At 44.5% G+C, this 18,378-nt stretch overlaps 2 protein-coding genes across 5 annotated transcripts in view; one reads left to right on the top strand and one right to left on the bottom strand.

Moving 5' to 3' along the window:
• Nucleotides 1–18,378, top strand: part of ZNF41 (zinc finger protein 41) — a 722,252-nt gene that overhangs the window by 241,330 nt on the left and 462,544 nt on the right. The window lies entirely within an intron of this gene.
• Nucleotides 826–13,827, bottom strand: RGN (regucalcin). 4 transcript variants are annotated; one of them, XM_012730265.1, is made up of 7 exons: nucleotides 13,279–13,827; nucleotides 11,914–12,094; nucleotides 9,300–9,482; nucleotides 3,311–3,526; nucleotides 2,149–2,280; nucleotides 1,652–1,806; nucleotides 826–976 (listed from the first exon to the last, which is right to left on the bottom strand). In XM_012730265.1, exons 2-7 carry the CDS (start codon nucleotides 12,080–12,082, stop codon nucleotides 926–928), a joined length of 906 nt encoding a protein of 301 aa, XP_012585719.1. In that variant the 5' UTR covers nucleotides 12,083–12,094; nucleotides 13,279–13,827; the 3' UTR covers nucleotides 826–925. The 4 variants fall into 4 exon arrangements, with proteins under 4 accessions (XP_012585719.1, XP_004690039.2, XP_012585720.1 ...); XM_004689982.2 differs by having other exon boundaries at nucleotides 11,914–12,091; XM_012730266.1 differs by lacking the exon at nucleotides 13,279–13,827 and adding an exon at nucleotides 12,284–12,379.

The raw sequence follows: 18,378 nt of genomic DNA, 5'->3' as shown, positions 1-18,378 counted from the left end.
CTACGTTAAAAAAATTATACAGGATGGTTTCTCTCATAGCAGGAATATAACAGAACAGGGGAGAAAATAATGATAATGATGAACAGCTATATACCAGAGACATGTTGTGGGGGTGGAGTGGGGAATGGGAAATGCACTGGACTATGGTGATGGCACACGGGTGATTTGGTGATGGGAAACCCAAGGGGATTGCAACTGAGATGGAAAAATGCCAAAATGATGTAAAAATAAATATTATAAAATTTAAAAAATTGTACAAAGGGGGGGTTCTCCCTGGTGGCACAAGGGGTTAGAGTGCAGCACTATGAAGCTATCTGCAACCACTGCAGATAGCCGGCAGGGAGCTGACCCATATGGTGCAGCAGACCTCCCCTGACCCACCCACTGCTCCCCTCAGCAGTGTATTTCAGTCGATCTGCCTGTTCTGCTCCCCACTCTGTCTCTGGGGAATCCTCTCACCCCCCCCAACCTTTGGCCTGTTCCTCAATTCTTGTATGTATGTATGAATAAATCCTTTTAAAAAACTGTAAAAAGGGCTCCCCAGTGGCACAAAGGGTTAAAACACAGTACTATGAAACTGTCCACAGCCACTGCAGCACAAGTTCAATCCCTGCCAGGGAGGTGACCACATGGAGCTGCAGACGTCTCCTATCTTGCCCGCTGCTCCCCTCAGCAGTGTATTACGGTCAATCCACCTGTTCTGCTCCCCACTCTGTCTCTGGTGAGTCTTCTCATCCCCTGCACCTCTGGCCTGTACCCCAGTTCTTGTGTGCCTAAATAAATAAACCTTTTAAAAATGTAAAAAGAAGTCTAGCCCTGTTAATAATATCAGTATTTTATTTTTCAGTAACTAGATTGAAATTCCAACTGCAGAATTTTCTAGTTGTCTTCAGAAGATCCTCCATTAGGAAAGGAGGCCTGTCATTTATCCTGCATAGAAATGAGGAGGAATCCCTTTGACTCCCAGACCAGTTATCTGTTAAAAATACAAAAGAGAGAAACTGTGATAAAAGGTAATTCATTAGCATTCTTCAAAAGCATTTGTATGTTTCATAATACATCTAGACACCCATTATCCTTGTTTTATTTCAGATCATAAAAAGGAACTACTTATGAGGTATTTATGGTCCAATCCAATTATTCACATAGTTAATAACCCAAATAGGAACCACTTATAATGAACTTGGATTTAAAACAGAATTTATTTGTAGCACCTTCTCTTCTGTAAAGAAAGCAGCTTTGAGCTGGGTGAAGTCTGCATGTTTTCAGATTTAAAAAAAAATCTATAATTTTTATCAGTATTTGTTTTATTGCAAAAAATTAAATACATTAAGAAAAATCAACTGATCTTATAAATATGTTTCAAACACTGGTTTTCCAAGCCCACTCTTGATTTCAATAGAATTTCAGTAAATATTACTGAAGCAAAAAAAAAATTGTATTTTACAAAATAGGCCAGACACATTGTCCTGGATTTCAGATAATGGACAGTCTAGAAAATCTCAATAAAATGTTTTTAAGTCTAGCATGATGAGCTTAAAATGTTAAATAAAATTTTATGTTTTGCGAGTATGAAGAAACGTTAATTGAATAGTTACTTAACCAAGGTCTTCCCATCTCACCCCTAAAATTAAAGAAATAGCCAGATCACCTTGAAAATGCCACCAGCTTCAGGTTGCTTCAAAAGGCCCTCAGGAGTCATTCCATCCCGGGCACAGGTCACATACATTTCAGAGTAATCTTTCCCTCCAAAGCAGCATGAGGTTGTATTATCAACAGGCAACTTCACAGTTTGGAGTCTTTTCCCTAGATCGCCAGATATTTTATTTAAAGTTTAATTCAAACAAATTTTCAAGCAGTACATTTTGGGACACCTGGGATGTTCAAAGAAGATTGTGGACATGGACATCAGACTTGAAGCATATTTAATCTACCTTCCCTGGCAATTGATTTTAAACAGAAAGACTTACCTCCAAACCAACGTTCTGGCTATCAAGTTTGGGTTATATGTTTGCCTTTTTTTCCCAAAGTCATACCACTGAATCACTGAATGTAGATTTAACTTCATTAGTAATGAAATTTCTCTAGCTCCCAAGGTCTGGAGTTTTCTAGACAGGGCAGGGTTTTTTCTTTGTTTGTCTGTTTTACCTGTCTCAGGATCTAAACGAATCACTCTTCCTCCATTGTAGCAGGCCACCCAGAGCTTCCCCTCAGTGTCAATACACATGCCATCTGGGATTTGTTCTTCTTTCTCCAGCTTGTAAACACTTCTACGGTTGGCTGTGGTTAAACAAGACACAGGCATGGACACACAACCCAACAACAGGTCATTCAATCCTAAGGATCACAACAAAGTGCTCTCAAGAAGATTATGATCCTGTCCACTTCTGCTTATAGAGGTTCTGGTATGTGGGCACCACAGGGGCAGCTCTGAAGGATTCTGCACTCTGGAAGTGTCCAGAAACACTAGTGGGCACCCTTCAACAAAGGATTTGTACCATTTGATTCTAAGTGGATTCGCTCCTTTGGATTATAGACACACCTTCTAAATTCTCAGAAGAGCAGAGAAAAAAGAAAGTAGAATTCTTTTCTTAAAATAATAGTTTATTTTTACATCATTTTGTGTCTTTTTCCATCTCACTTGTAATCCCCGTGGGCTTCCCATCAACAATCACCCGTGTGCCATCACCATAGTCCAGTGCACCCCACCCACCTCTGTTTTTCATCCCCACTCCACCCCCGTAAAATGTCTCTGGTATGTAGTTATTCATTATTGTTATTCCCCCCCCGCACTCCAGTCCTTTATGCTCCTGATACGAGCGAAATCATCTGGTATTTTTCTTTTTCAGAAAGTAAATTCTTAATAAAATATCAATTGTTCTTTGTGATGCTGACCTGAACCGAAGCCTGAAAGCTTGTTAATTTGTCACTGAAGTGTGCCCATGTTCCAGCCCGAACTCCCATTTTCTTTTATTCTATCCTGCGGGATATTACTTATCATTAAGACACCTCCTGGTAGAGCAAGGTGCAGTTATGTTGAGCTGCTTACTAGTGATAGTGGCAAGACAGAGAATCAAGGATCTACCCCTTGTATGCCAACTGTGGCCACATGCACTGGGGTTGAGGGCCATGGTTTGACGAGCGGCATAGTAAGTGTATGCGATGGTGACCGCACTGACATACTATATCTATCAGACAGCTCTCTGATAACCGAGGACCTTTTCACATGGGTTGAGGGAGACACCGCATGTCAGACGCCACATATGAAAACTACCAGCAGGATGAAGAGAAATAATGAAAAAGTACATACAGATCTTTCCTGTCTGCAGGTCGTAGTCAAAGGCATCCACAGAGTAGGACAGGCTGTCGATGTAATAGAAGGTCTTGAAGTCCAGGGACCAATCCAAGCCATTGGAGATGTCCACCTGGTCAAAGTGTCTTTCCACGTGGTGGTCAGCAGAGAGGGAGTACAGGGAGCCTTGCCGCCGCTCCAGGACTGCCGGTGCTGTTTCCTCAGCCATCGTGCCTGTGAGAAAGCAAAGAGCACTGGGCTCAGCCTCCCAGCTCTCTGCCCACTGTGCTACTTGAAATTTCTCACCAGGGAGCCTTTCTGGTGATTAAATCACAGACATCATTATATGATCCTAATCTGGGTCTTATACTCAAAAAAAGGAAGAAAGAGAGAAAGAAAAAGAAAAGGAAAAAAAAGGCAGCTACCTCCCTTTTGGTGTGAATGAAAACGACACTGAGAGGTTCGAGTTCCAGGTAAGAAGTGCGTCTGCGCTGATCTCATTTTCTCCCACTGCACACAACCACAAAGCTTGGGCAAAGAAAATATCTCTAAGGGCACCAGAATGCAGTGCCACCTAGTGGCTGGTGAGTTCTCTATGCTATTCTCCGGTATGTCCTGGCCTGACCTCAGTATAGCCTGGCACTTGGAAGGGAGCACTGTGGTGCAGACAGAGACCCAAGAGAAAGCCTTTAGATCTGGGTAAGGAGCAGGAAGGAAAATGCATGAAGCTTCCAAGAGCGAAGAGGAACCCCCGGCGATCCCCCACTCCCCTTTGTCCATTCTCTCACGCTCCAGCAGTTCCTAGCATGGATGGCAACAAGGGAGAGTGAGTGGCCGACAACTGGAAACTACTCAAGACTCAGAGAAGGGGACTCTGCCTGCCTGCCGCCGCCTCCCAATTTGAAGCTATAGGAGCACAAGGACAGAGCCAAATACGTGCTTTTATGTTCTCTCTGCCCTACTGCTAATGGCGCCAGTGGCAGCGCTATCATGGAGGCAGGCGGGTTCTGGCTGGAGGAAAGAAAAGGGGAACTCCAGGAAATTGGGAAGTAGCAGGAGCTAGTAAAGGACGATGCTTAGTAACCTCAGGCTTCCCTGGTGGTGCAAGGGGTTAAGTCTCAGAACTATGAAGCTCTCTGCAGCCACTGCAGCATGAATTCCATTCCCCACCAGGGAGCTGACCCACATGGCATAGCAGACCTCTTCTGTCTCACCTGCTGCTCCCCTCAGCAGTGGATTTCAGTGGATCTGCCTGATCTGCTCCCCACTCTGTCTCTGGTGAATCCTCTCACTTCCCCACCCCCACCTCTGGACTACACTCCAGTTCTTGCATACCAAAGACTTTGAGGATGGAGTTAATAGATAGAACTCCTAGGTCGCAGACTGACCACTGAGTGGCAAATATATGGACAGAGGCTAATAGCACCTAACAAAAAGCAGGTTGGAACTTGTGGTCTCAATTGAAACGTATAGATGATGGTTACCTAAAACAAATACATCTACATTCCCCATTGGCTTTCTCTCATAACGTAATCATCAAAATGTCCAGGACACAATACAAAGTTACTTGATAATGCAAGAAACATGAAAACCTCAGCTTGTCTAGGAAAAGAATCAACAGATGCAGAAGATAAATGATGCAGATGTTGGAATTCTTTGACCAAGACTAAAACAGTTCCTATAAAAATGCTCAAGTGGGAAGACTGTAGTCTTGAAACAAAACTCAAACTAGAAAATAACAAAGAAGTAGATGGTATAAAGAATAACCAAATGAAAACTTTAGATCTGAAAAATGAAATAACTGAAATAAAAGACTCACTGAATGGACTCAAGTGCAGAACAGAGATGACAGAGGAAAGAGCCTGTACCCGTTGCTAAAAGGAAATTATACAACATAAAACACAGAAGGAAAAAGATTGAAAAAAAGCCCCACAGCTTTAAGGACGGCAACTAAGAAGTGACTGGATATACGTGTCATTGGATTTTTAGAAAAAAAGAAAGAGTACGGAATCAAAAAAATTTTTGAAAAAATAATGGCTCAACACTTTCCATGTTTGGTGAAAAGATGAATCTACAGTTTCAGGGAGTTGAATTAAGCCTGAAGAAATCTATGTCCAGACATATCACAATCAAATTTCTGAAAACTAGAGTTGAATAGAAATTCTTAAGAGCAATGAAAGAAAAATGGCACATTACATACAGGGGAATAATGATTTCAATGACTAGATTTTTCTAGAGGATCCACGGGGTTTAGAAGGTAGTCACCTATTTTTTAATTTACTGAAGGAAAAAAAAGTGCTAACCTAGAATTTTAGATTAAGTGAAAATGTCTGTCAAGAATGAGGGCAAAGTAAAGATGTTTTCACATGAAGCAAAATGAAAGGACTTAGTAGCCAGCAGACTTGTTCTGAAAGAATTGCTGAAGGGACTTGTTCAGACAGAAGGGCTGGAGCCAAAAGGAGGCGTGGAGCATCAGGAATGAAGGAAGAGCAAGAAAAACAGTAAATATAATAGACTATTCTTCTCTTTAGTTTTTAAAAATATTGCTGATGCTGTAAGCAAAAATTAGGGCCTCTCTGATAGCCTAGGGGTTAAGTCTCAGTGCTTCTCCCATGAGGGTCCAGTGCCACAGCCTGAGTTTTATCCCTTGCCAGGGAGGTGACCCACATGGCACAGCAGACCTCTCCTCTCTTGTCTCACCCACTGCTCTTCTCGGCAGTGTATTTCAGTAAATCCACCTGTTCTGCTCCCCTCTCTGTCTCTGTTGAATCCTCTCATGCCCCACACCTCTGGCACACACCCTAGTTCTTCTATGCAGAAAAAAAAAGTAGTAATAAACTGTTAAAAAAAAAAAGAAAGCAAAAACCACAGTTTCTGAAGGAATGTTTAATGTATGCACACAGACAACTATAGCATAAAGAGGTGATTCCAACTGAACAGGTAAAATATTAGCTCTGGATAGACAGTGGAAAGTTAACTATATGTTTTGCAATCCCTTCAGTGTCCCTTTACAAACCATACAGAGAGAGGCAGCTAAAAACTGTTAAGAAATAAATTTCATTCTAAAAAATGTTCAAATAATTCAAAAGAAGGAAGGAAAGGAGAAACGATGGAATAAGCAATACAGAGAAAAAGAAAACACATAATAAAACAGTAGATCTAAGTCAAAGCATATCACTAATTACATTAAATGTAAATGATCTAACCACATCAGTTAAGACAGATTACCTGTTATTTAAAAAATCCAATTATAAGCTGTCTATAAGAAATCATTAAAATGCAATGGTACAGGTAACTTAATACTAAAAGGATGGGGCCCTCCCTGGTGGTGAAACAGGTTAAAGCACAGCATCACATGGCTCTTCGCAGCCACTGCGGCTTTAGTTTGATCCCAAGCCAGGGTTGTGACCCACATGACGTGACAGACCTCTCCTGACCTGCCCGTTGCTCAAACCTTACCTACCATCCATGCTGAATGTGAGCGGAGCCAGCACAGCCAAAGCCAATTAACCATATGAGGGGTCATTGTGGAGGGCGGTAAAAACAGTTGGGACTTAGAATCAACTATGGTTTGCTTATGATGGGAGAGAAATAAGAAGTGGACTTCTTATTTATGTATGCATTATATATTATGTAATTATGCATGTATTGCATCATGTAAATAACATGATGTACTGTATCATGTAAATAACAACTGTTATTAATCATTGCCACTACATATTCCACTGAATACTTCTGACATTTCTCCAATCTCCAATGGAGAGCTTCTGTCATTTTTTTGCTTGAGGAAATGGAGAATGAATAAAATGAAATATTGCTTTGTAAAATAAAACACATTCTTTAATTTCAAGCTGTAGTTAAAAGTCATTTAAAGCTGTGTATAAGTCATTCTGCATGTCTCATAGCAAAGACTGAGTCAAGCAAGAATCATCAACAAATGTAAAATTGAAGGGAGAATTTTCAGTGAGGACCATGCTATTTTCTTGGGTTTTAAGTATCTCTCCAACCCTCTCTGGTGGTGCAGTGGGTTAAAGCACAGCACTAAGAAACTAAACCCACTTTAGCATGAGTTCAATCCCTGCCCGGGAGGTGATCCATATGGCGCAGCAGACCTCTCTCTACCCGCCCGCTGCTCCCTCAGCAGTGGACTTCGTTTGTCTGCCAGTTCTGATGAATCCTTTCACCACCTCTGCACCTCTGGTCTGTATGCATAAATACAGCTCTGTATGCATAAATACAGAAAAAAAGTATCTCCCCATGTCATAACTAGCTTCCAAGATGGCCTCAATGACCCCCACCCCCACAGCATTCACTTCTTTCTCCGATCCCCTGCATCATTCTGCACGGGGCAGAAGTGATGTTATGTTACTTCCAAGACTGGTTATACTAAGACTGTAGCTTCCATCTTGTCTGTCTGATCACTGGTTTGAGGAAGCATGTTCCCAGAAGTCCTGTGGAGAGACCCACATGCTAAGGACCTGAAGCCTCCTGCCATCTCCCATGTGAGTGAGCTTGGATGGAGAGTCTGCAGGCCTCTTCAGAAAACCCAGCCCCATCCCAGATTAGAGCTGTCGGACAGATCAACTGCAACTTCACAGCCTTGAGCTACAACTGTTCACCTAAGCCACTCCCAGATTTTAACCTACAGAAATTGAGATGTTTGTTACTTATTTTTTACTTCATCCATGGGATTTATACCTATAGATATAAACACATACATATGTGTGTATACACATTCATCCATATTAATCTAACATATCAGATAATTTAAACTGGAGAATCTTTTGTCGTCTCCAATAAAGTTTTTGAATTTCAAAAAAATGTTAAGACTTCAAATTCTCATTAAATCATTTATACTCATAACAATACTCAGCAGATAACAGGAACTTGCTGCTCATATGCATTTCCCGTTTAGTCTGGATAAGCAGTTTTGCTGCACAATGTTAGGTTTTAAATGGCCTGGGAGAACAGCATGTTTGCAATTTTAACCCACTAAGTTTCAGGGTAATTCTTACATGACAATAGATAACTAACACCTCCCATGCTTATAAATTACAATTGAAAAAATAATAACTATACAGCAGAGAAATCTGAGAAGACCTTAATCAGGTGATCAAAACATCACCAGTGATGGACAGATGGTATGTCATCTGGATAGGACAGAACATCGCCCAGTACAGCATCAATCTAACCACAAGGAAATATGAGACTAACACAAAAACGTGAGGAATATAAGGAACATTTTTTTTAAACCTTCTATTCAAATGGGGGAGAGGTGGGGACTTGCATTCTTCAAAACTGGCAATGTCATAACAGACAAAGGCTATGGAGATGTTCCAGGTTGGAGAGATATGACAACTAAATGCAAAACATGATTCTTAGACCAAACCCTATACTGGAGGAGAAAATGCGATAAAGGACATTAATTGATCAATTGATACGACTGGAATATAGGTAGTACGTCAGATAAAGTTGTATGAATGTAAACTTTTTTAAGTTGATAACTACAGTGTGGTCATGTAAGAATATGTCATTTTTCTTGGGATAGTCACATTGAAATATTTTAGGGGTAAAGACATGTAATATATGCAACTTTCACCTAATTTTGAAGAAATAAATGGAGAGAGCAAATGGAGTACAATGATGACAACAGGTGAATCTAGGGAAGGGGCATACAGGTAGACTTTGTACCATTCTGTTTTCGAAAGTTGAAATTATTTCTAATTTCAACAACAATAGCAATGACAAAACCTCTATTTTCAATCTCATTTAAACCACAAAAGTGACAATTTTAGTCTGTGCTAAAGACAGATATTGAAAGGCACATCTATGAAGTTTTTCTCATGGAATTATTTTTTGAATGGGATAAGTTACTCAAGCAATAATAACCAAAGAACCTACAGCCCTTTGTGAATAGCATATTTACCACGATTGGAATAAGACTTTTAGAAGTCACGTTCTGATTTTCTCCAAAACTCAGCAAGTAAGTGCTAAAGAGAAACCATACCCGCAAAGTATCTCCCAGCGGGATCCACCTTCCCATCATTGAATCGATTGTTTTTCTTGTCTTTATCTACTGTGGCCAGGACAACTGCTGACTGTTCTTCCCAGTTCAAAGCACAGAACTTTGTTCCAACTGTGGCGACATAGCCTCCTGACTGGCGAAGGGCCACGGAGCTGACTGGGGCATCTGGAGAGGCAAACACAGCAGTGAGAATGCAGCAAGCAACCCAGCGGCTGAGCAGCGCACTGCGGCCAGCATGCCTCCTGGCACCGCTTAAGAGGGTTCCAGTCCTTTGGCACTGAGAGCTGTTTCTTCCTCCTGTGGAATCGGCAAGGCCACTCTCTGGAGCACGAAGCATGCACTGTCTGGATAGCAGGGGTAGAAAGGTGAAGAAAACCCAGTTCTTCTAAAAGCTCCCACTCTAGCTGGGGAAACACAAAAGTCAAACCATGGCAGCCACTACGCTTTGGAAGCGGGCATCACATCACGTTCAGAGGAGGGGTTCCAAACGGGGCGGAGGGGGGCAGGGGGCGACACTAGCTCCATGTCACACTGTAAGGAATGAGCAATTTGTCTGATCTCCAGAAATTCAGGCACAGACTATTTAGTTCCAGAAACTAGGTTTTGTGACATTTCTCTCCTCCTGTAATACAGGGCTTGTGTTGTATCAGGTCAATTATATATGTATTCAATTGAAAATTGTTTCTTAAATCTTTTTTGAAGTCAGCATGGTAAAAATAATGAATATGTGGATAGGAATTGCAGGCGGCAGGCCCCCATGGGGGAGGGGGCGGTGGGAGTCATTCTGTGAACCCCACCACCCCTAGCCTGGGCCCTGGGGAGGGGGACTGCCCTGGGCAGGCAGACATGGTGATAAAATAACCATGTCTTGTGGCCCTCCCTGGTGGCGTCACAAAGTGCAGCACCATGAAGCTATCTGCAGCTACTGCAGCATGAGCTCAAAGCCGGGCCAGGAGGGTGACCCACATGGCGTGGCAGACCTCTCGTCTCCCTGCTGCTCCCCTCAGCAGTGTACTTCATCGATCTGCCTGTCCTGCTCCCCACTCTGTCTCTGGAGAATCCTCTCACTCCCTGCACCTCTGGCCTGTACCCCATTTCTGTATGCATAAATAAACAAATCTTTAAAAAGTTACGTCTTCATATTGCTAATTTTGTATTTTTAAATTTCAGGGTTCTTTAGGTTTAATATTTTCCTAAGTATAAAGGAATATTTCCTTTTTTTTTTAAATGGGGGGATTGATTACCACAGTGAGCAACAAATATATCAGAATTTAGTTTTAAAATATTTCCTAAGCCCCCCTTATTGCAGTTCCTGGGTGCTTAGGAGCAGCTCTCAGCTAAAGCCCTGCTTAGATCCAGGGGGTGGGGGTTGGGACCCCAGGGGATGTGCGGGACACGACTAGGAGGGTCACATTCTAGTCAGAGACCCCAAGCCATGGCCTGAGACTTCCTGAGCTTTCCAAGCTAGTGCTGATACAAACCATTTCCAGCGCTTGGGGTGGGGATGCAGGTCAGGGTAGAGATCTACTCCTAATGTTTTGGTCCTACTTGCATGCTAGGACAAACAGACCAGAGAAGGCCAGAGGTTCCCCCCACACCGGACCTCAGCAGTCACAATCACTTTGCCAGCTGCCACAGTCATATCCCTGGGTGAATTAAAAGACTGTTCTCTCTTATTTAAAAAAAAAAAAAAGGAAAATGGGGCCCTCCCTGGTGGCACTGGGGTTAAAGTCTGACTACAATCCCCAGCCAGGGAGCTGACCCATATGGCGCGGCAGACCTCTCCTGTCTCGCCTGCTGCTCCCCTCAGCAGTGTATGTCAGTAGACCTGCCTGTTCTCCCCACTCTGTCTCTGGTGAATCCTCTTACCTCTGTACTTCAGGCCTGTACCCTAGTTCTTTTATGCCTAAATAAATAAAAATAAATCTTTTTTTAAAAAGAAGATGTTTGAAGTCCCCATTTCTCAGATGAGTGTCCCAGGAGCACAGAAATTTCTCGTAAGTGTCCCTTCTCACAAACACAATAATGAAAACAAGATACATCTTTATGCTAATCAAGCCTATGTCCTTGGCCTTCGAATGTGATAAGCCCTTCATGTGATAAGTCACATGGCGGTAAACAGGAAGAACCACACTCAAAGGCACTGGGAATTCATGCTGAATCTGACTTTGTACAGCCAGTAGACTGTACTGAACGACAGCACCACTGCTGCTGTATAAACTTAAAAGCTTTCCTTTCACATGCACAAAGGGACCATCTTTTTTTTTTTTTTTTTTTTAAAGAAGGTGGAGGCCCGACCCCAGGTGGAATGCATCGGCTGTGTCACAAACCGGTGTCTAACTCCCAGAGTTGATATCTGAAGGTGTTAAGGAAAGACCCTACAATGAAGAAGAAACATACTGACGACCCAGAATTTCCTCCTGAGTCAAAGTGGGAGAACACGGGGTGCAGACCCAGCGCATGATGACTTGTGACTTCAAAGGCACTTTCCCTATGCTTTGCCAAGAAGGTCTGGGGCCTGACCAACCCTGGGTGACCACCCCCGCCCAGGGAAGAGTTGAGGTGTGAGCAGATCTGAGTCGGGCTTCAACCTTACCCACGGTCACGTGCTGCACTTGGTTGCTGAGCGAGTCCCACCGGCAAACCTTTTTTGCAGGAATATCTACGAAGAGCAGGGAGCTGATCGCTTCCTCCCACACCGGAGACTCTCCGCAGTGGCAGTTCTCCCGCAAAACACACTCAATCTTAACGGAAGACATTGTCATAGGGGAGATCTACTGTAGATAACAGAGATAAAACAAAATAGAATCACATGGAGCACACTCAGCAAAACAGCAAGCTGGGAAAATCCCAGAGCAGGGAAAGGCTGAACACACTTTCCCCAGATCAGAAGATAGGCAACGTGGCAGGAGGAGACATGTATGAAAAAGAAAAAAGTACTGATAGGGGAGAATCAATCAACTTACCAGTGTTTTTTTTTTTTTTTCCTCAAGCTATCTTCAGAGAGAGCGTGCAGACAGCGCGCACAGCAACACCCACACCTCGGCGGCCCTAGAGCCTCTCTCGCCTCGGATCCGAGCGAGGGCGGCTGCCTTTTAAGCAAACACCTAGCCCCCGAGGGGCAGGGGCGGGCAGCTCCCTCATTGGTGCAGTTGCAGCCGCTGCACCCCCACCCCAAGTGTTGGTGCGGTAGATTCACTGTTCTGATTGCTCAAAGGCTAGAGAGCGTCCTGCTCTGAGTTTTCCTGAGTCACATTTTTAGAAAGGTTTATTTCGTGTTACAGTAAGTTAGTGTTACTACACTAATTTGGAACTAACATCCGTTTTCAGCTTCAGACAAAGGAAGGGTGTAGAAAAGGACAGTATCTGAGTACCGTCCTAGGAGTGGAGAGTCCCTCAGTGATTTCTTGCTGCCTCGAAAGGCTGGGCCAGTTTAGTGACAGATCGAGCACTTCGCAGGCAGAAACACTGTGCTGGGACTTTAGGCACAGATCCCACCAGTGAATTGGAAGGAAAACAAAAACAAAAACACATCAGTACCCGAAATGAAAAGCAAACCACTTTTTTTCTCTAAGGGACTCCTAGGAAAGAGGAAAGATAGGCAACCTTCAAGAGCCTTCTCTCTTTCCTAAACTCTTCGGGAAGATGACAAAAATCGCAGGCATCCTGATCCTCTTCCTCCCCCCACCCCTTCTCATCCACCTGCTTTGAAGTGGTTCCACGCCTGCTGGGTAAGGGAAGATTGGAGAAAGGAAGCTAATCTCTGGTTTCGTATTTCCTTGAATAAACCACATTTTTAAAAACCAGACACAGCTCAAATCTGCCTCCACTCCAACACAAACTCTAGAATCAGAGCATTAGGAACCTTCACTGGTTGGTAAAAATGGGCGCTGGCTTCAAAGGCTTTCATGCATCGATCTCAGATAAGGTCCCAGACCGGACGCCGGCCTTTGAGACATACCTTTTGGGCCCTGGCTCCGTCGTGTGAGCCAGGGGCTGGCAAACGTCCCTTTTCTGCCCGGGCCGCGCCTGGCAGGGCCGCGCACGGAGGCCCCGGCGGGAGGAGCGGGCACGTGGCGTCAGGTGGCCGCGCCGGCTGGGGTACCTGTGTGGGGGCGGGGCTCGCCCAACCTGGCAGCCGTTGCAGCCTCAGGCGGCGCCAGGCTCTGGGAAGCGGAGGTGGGGGCCGTAGTGTCCGTGGTGTCCCCGCTGACAGAGGGCCGTCAGTCTCCTTCCCCGCCCCCAGCTCATCGGAAGACCGGGCCCAGCCGGTTTCGCTTGGCCGCCGCCTGCGCTTTCCTCTCCCTGACTCGGCGGCCGGGCGGGCACTCACCCGGCGGGTGACTTCTAGGGCGGCTCAAAGGTCAGGCCGCGGGTGGGGGCTGGCGACGAGGAAGCGCAGGAGCTATAGCTCGGCCAGCAGGCGTGGGGCTCGGGGACTGCCTACCCCCTAGACACCCCCCGCAGCCCTCCCTCTGTCGGCTGGAAGATTCCTGGAATCTCCGGGCACAGGGAGGTGGCGCAGAGGTCTGCAGCAACTTTAGACACCCCCCGCAGCCCCGCCTCTGTCGGCTGGAAGATTCCTGCAGAATCTCCGGACACAGGGAGGTGGAGCAGAGGTTTGCAGCAACTTGAACCTAAGCTGTGGAATTTGGACGCGGAGCTGCTTTATCACTTAACGCTGTTAAAATGTCTGAGAAAAGAAGAGGCTCCAGTTAAACACAAACTGATGAGAGAGGAAAGAACAAAGCAGTCAAACAAATCCTCCCTTTCCCTGGCGGAAGACCCTGATGGGTGCAGGCCAGCTCTTGCAAAACCGCAAAACGTTTGCTTGTGTGTGTGTGTGGGGGAGTGTTGGGAGGAGCGGCTTTATTTGAGTGGATTTTAAAATCATATGGAATAAATAAATAAATAAAAGCAACACTCAGGCTCATATTCGCCCTTGAGAGTCTAAATGTCTGCCTGGTCCTGCCATCTGACCATTCATACTTTCTCTAAATAACCCACAAGTTATTTTAAAGACTTGAGAAAAGTAAGAGAGGGAGATAAACAGAAAGGCAGTTACTCCTGGGGATAGGGAGCCAATGATTAAATGAGAAGGGGCGTGAAGGGCATTTTCCAGGATGGCTATGTTCTATATCCTGATGGAGGTTTGAATTGCATAGGTGTATGACCTGTCAAAGTCATCCAGTGGACCCTTGAGATTTGTGCGTTTGATTGTAGGCATTGAATCCAAGGTCGGTGTAACGTCACCGTTTCTCTCTCAATTCAGTGTCTGATTCCTTGCCACCTGCACAGTTATAACCCCCAGTTGGCACACTCCAGTCACGCTCACAGTGGCATTCTGTTTCCCTTCAATTCGCTAAGGAGGGAGGGACAAAAACCAACATCCAAAAGGGCAAGGCTCCATGCAGGCAGGAGATGAGTGGAGCAATTCCAGCTCAAAGTTCAAGGTTAGTAACTTAGAAAAACTAGCACTGTCGTCTCCATGAGTTCCCCTTCGCCCTGAGAGGTGCTAACAAAAACTACTCTCTAATGTTCTGATTTACAGATGGGAAACACAAACCTACAAAGTGAGGAGACTTTCCCCAAAGCCAGCTGGGAAAAATCCAGCAAATAGCCCAAAACCATCCAGAAAACCTAGCGCTGAAGGGCAGTTTTTGGGTGTGGCAGAGTGAGATTGTGGTCCCCAAATCCCTGGAGCTGAGTTGTGCCCTCTTCCTAACCCATGGCTTTTTGAAAACCTCCTAAATTCTGATGGCTCTCCAAACTCAGACACCACACATCCCCCAAGCGATAGACCTGTAGATAAAACCTCCACTCAACAGCACCACTGTGTAAAATTAGGCACCCCGTTAGTCTCCTCACACCTCTTGGGCACTCTGTCTGGGTAAGCGGGACCATGGCCAAATAAAAGACCTGGCACGCCCAGACAGCTCATTAGATAGCTCTTGCTCCCTCGCTCAAGTCCAGTTAGTCACCAGTTTCCAGTTAGCAATTGTCCCTTTACTGCACTTCCAAGCATGTTGGCACTGCCTGGGTTTGCTCAGCTCTTTCCCCATTTTCTGCCCAAAGTGTCGGCATCTTTCTGGAGGTCTCACCCTGTTGGGTCTGCTGCCAAAACAGCCTGTGAGTCCTGAGAGCAGGGATGCATTTTATTCACCCTCCCCTCCCCTGACACTGCAGTGCTGATCATAAAAGTTGTTCAACTATTTCTTTAAAAAAAAAAAATTGGGGGGGTGTGGGACAGGGAAAGAGTAACTTTATTTTGGAAAATAAAAATCAGGCACAGAAAAATTGCAAAAGTAACATTAAGAATTCGTGATTACCCTTCACCTAGGCCTCCCAAATATCAAGTTTACTACATCTGCTTTATCCTCTCATTTACATATATGTTTTTTTCGGAACAATTTGAAAGCTGTAGATAAGATCTTCCTTTGCCTCTAAATAGTTTGGTGTATATTTTCTAAAAACAAGGGCATTCTTTTATGTAACCATGGCACACATTATCAAAATCAGGTGTTTAACATCAATACAGTATTAACAAGTTGAATTTTACTAATTGTCAAATTTTTATTTTTTATTGTTAAGATCTATTTATTTATGCATACAAGAGCTGGGGAGCAGACCAGAGGTGCAGGGTTGGGGAGCAGTGAGAGGATTCACTAGAGACAGAGTGGGGAGCAGAATGGGTGGGCCTACTGAAATACACTGTGGAAAGGAGCAGTGGGTGAGACAGGACAGGTCTCTGCTGTGCCATGTGGGTTGGCTCCCTGGCCGGGGATCCAATTTGTGCTGCAGTGGCTGCGGATAGCTTCATAGTGCTGAGACTTAACTCCCTGCGCCACCAGGGAGGCCCCCCCTTTTTCAAAGATTTATTTATACATACAGAACTGGGTACAGGCCAGAGGCACCTCTGGGGCAGGGATCGAACTCTCATCGAACTCCCCTGGCACAGAGCTGGCAGCAGCCAGCTTTACAGTGCTGCACTTTAACCCATTGTATCACCAGGGAGGGCCCTGAGGGAGGCCCCTTCTAATGTGCTTTATAACAAAGGCATAAAAGGATTTCATTTTCAGACCCGATCCAGGGTAAATCATGCTATTTAACTGTGCTTAGTCTCCTTTAATCTGGAGTAGCTTCTCAGCCTTTTTTTTTGTCTCATGATACTGACATTTTTGCAGTTCAAAATATAGAGCGTTCCTAGTTGGGGGTTATGTGATTTTTCTTCGTGATTAATTCAAGTTATACCTTTTTGGCAATACCACAAAAGTGAGGATGTATTCTTAGCATCTGGAAGCAAGTGATGGCAGTTTGTTCACCTTGATAACAATATGTGGTTAGTGAATCTTTATAAAATACTATCTAGTCACAACACTTCAATGAACTTAAGCACATACAAAGTCCTTTGTACTTTCTGGTAGTCCCCTTTTTTCAAAAGATTTATTTATTTATGCATACAAGAACTGGTATGTAGGCCAGAGGTTGGGGGAGGAGGAAGTGGGTGAAAAGATTCACCAGAGACAGAGTAGGGAGAACAGGCTGACTGATGAAGTACACTGCTGAGAGGAGCAGCAGTTGAGACAGGAGAGGTCTGCTGCGCCATGTGGGTCAGCTCCCTGGCCTGGGATGGAACTGGTGCTGCAGGGGTGGAAGATACCTTGATAGTGCTGAGACTTTAACACCTGTGCCACCAGGGAGGCCCATAGTCCCTTTCAATTTTTTTAATATATTATATATATATATATATCATTCTTTTTGTGTAGTGCATGCTTTCACCTCTCAGGTGTAGTCCCTGTAAAATTTCACCACCAATTCACTCGTGCACCATCACCACAGTCTCGTGTTTTCATCCGTTCCTCCCCTGCGGTGTCTTTAATAGTAGTTACGAATTTTGTTTTTTGATGTATTATAATTTTTTTCCTGATCCCTTATTTGGTTTCCCTGAATTCCTCCTATAAGTGAAGCCATCCAATATTTTTCTTTTTCTTTCTGGCTTGTTTCACTGAGCATAATCCCTTCCAGCTCCACTATGGAAAACTGGGTGGAGGTTCTTCAAGCTACTAAAAATGGAGCTTCCACATGACGCAACAATTCTACTCCTAGGAATCTATCCTTAGGACACAGAAACAATTCAAAAAAGACACCAGCATCCCTATGTTTATTGCAGCACTATAATAGGCAAGATATGGAAACAACCCAAATGTCCCACACTAGATGACTGGATCAAGAAGATGTGGTATATATACACAATGGAGTACTATTCAGCAATCAAAAAGAGAAACTCATGCCGTTTGCAGCACCATGGATGGAGCTGGAAGGGATTATGTTCAGTTGACCTCAGTTGTGAACTTGGTTTTTAAAAAAACAATTTATTTATTTATACACACAGGAACTGGGGTACAGGCCAGAGGTGCGGGGGTGAATGGATTCACCAGACAGACCAGGGAGCGAAACAGGCAGATTGACGAAATACACTGCTGAGGGGAGTAGCGTGCAAGACAGGAGAGGTCTGCTGTGCCATGTGGGTCAGCTCCTTGGCTGGGCATATTAACTTGGGCTGCAGTGGCTGTGGATAGCGTCATAGTGCTGCGCATCAACCTGTTGCACCACTAGGGGAGGGCCCACCCTTGCTCTTCACTCTGCATAGAACATTTTCTCCTCCCAGTAATAAAACCCTTACCTCTGCACTGGGCTAACTTCCACCTAAGTTATAGCCTCCATCATGAAGCCTTCACTGACACCCTTGGATCTAACATGTCACTTTCTTAGTATCCTGTCTTCATTTAAAAAAAAATTTTTTTTTGCCTGCAGAACTGGGGTACAGGCCAGAGGTGCAGGGGTGTTAAGAGGACTCACCAGACACAGAGTGGGGAGCAAAACAGGCCGAGTGACGAAGTACACTGCTGAGGGGAGCAGTGGGCAGATCAGGAGAGGTCTGCCAAGCCATGTGGGTCACCTGTGGGGTGGGGATTGCTAAAGCTGCTGCTGCTAGCTTCGTAGTACTGTGCTTTAACCCACTGTGCCACCAGGGAGGGCCCATCTTCATGTTTTATCAAGC

Source organism: Condylura cristata, unplaced genomic scaffold, assembly GCF_000260355.1.
Source record: "Condylura cristata isolate star-nosed mole 26May11 unplaced genomic scaffold, ConCri1.0 scaffold00027, whole genome shotgun sequence".
In the NCBI taxonomy this organism is placed as follows: Eukaryota; Metazoa; Chordata; class Mammalia; order Eulipotyphla; family Talpidae; genus Condylura; species Condylura cristata.
Note: the sequence above shows the minus strand (reverse complement) of the source record. Positions and strands in the feature narration are given on the sequence as shown.

Bases quoted from the DNA above. Each gene is read 5' to 3' on its own strand.
- RGN (XM_012730265.1), bottom strand. From the start codon at position 12,082: ATGACAATGTCTTCCGTTAAGATTGAGTGTGTTTTGCGGGAGAACTGC. The intron at 3,527-9,299 runs GTATGGTTTCTC...GCTTTCTCACAG, and splicing joins CGCTGGGAGATACTTTGCGG to GCACGATGGCTGAGGAAACA. The intron at 1,807-2,148 runs GTAAAACAGACA...CTGGCGATCTAG, and splicing joins TCGTTTAGATCCTGAGACAG to GGAAAAGACTCCAAACTGTG.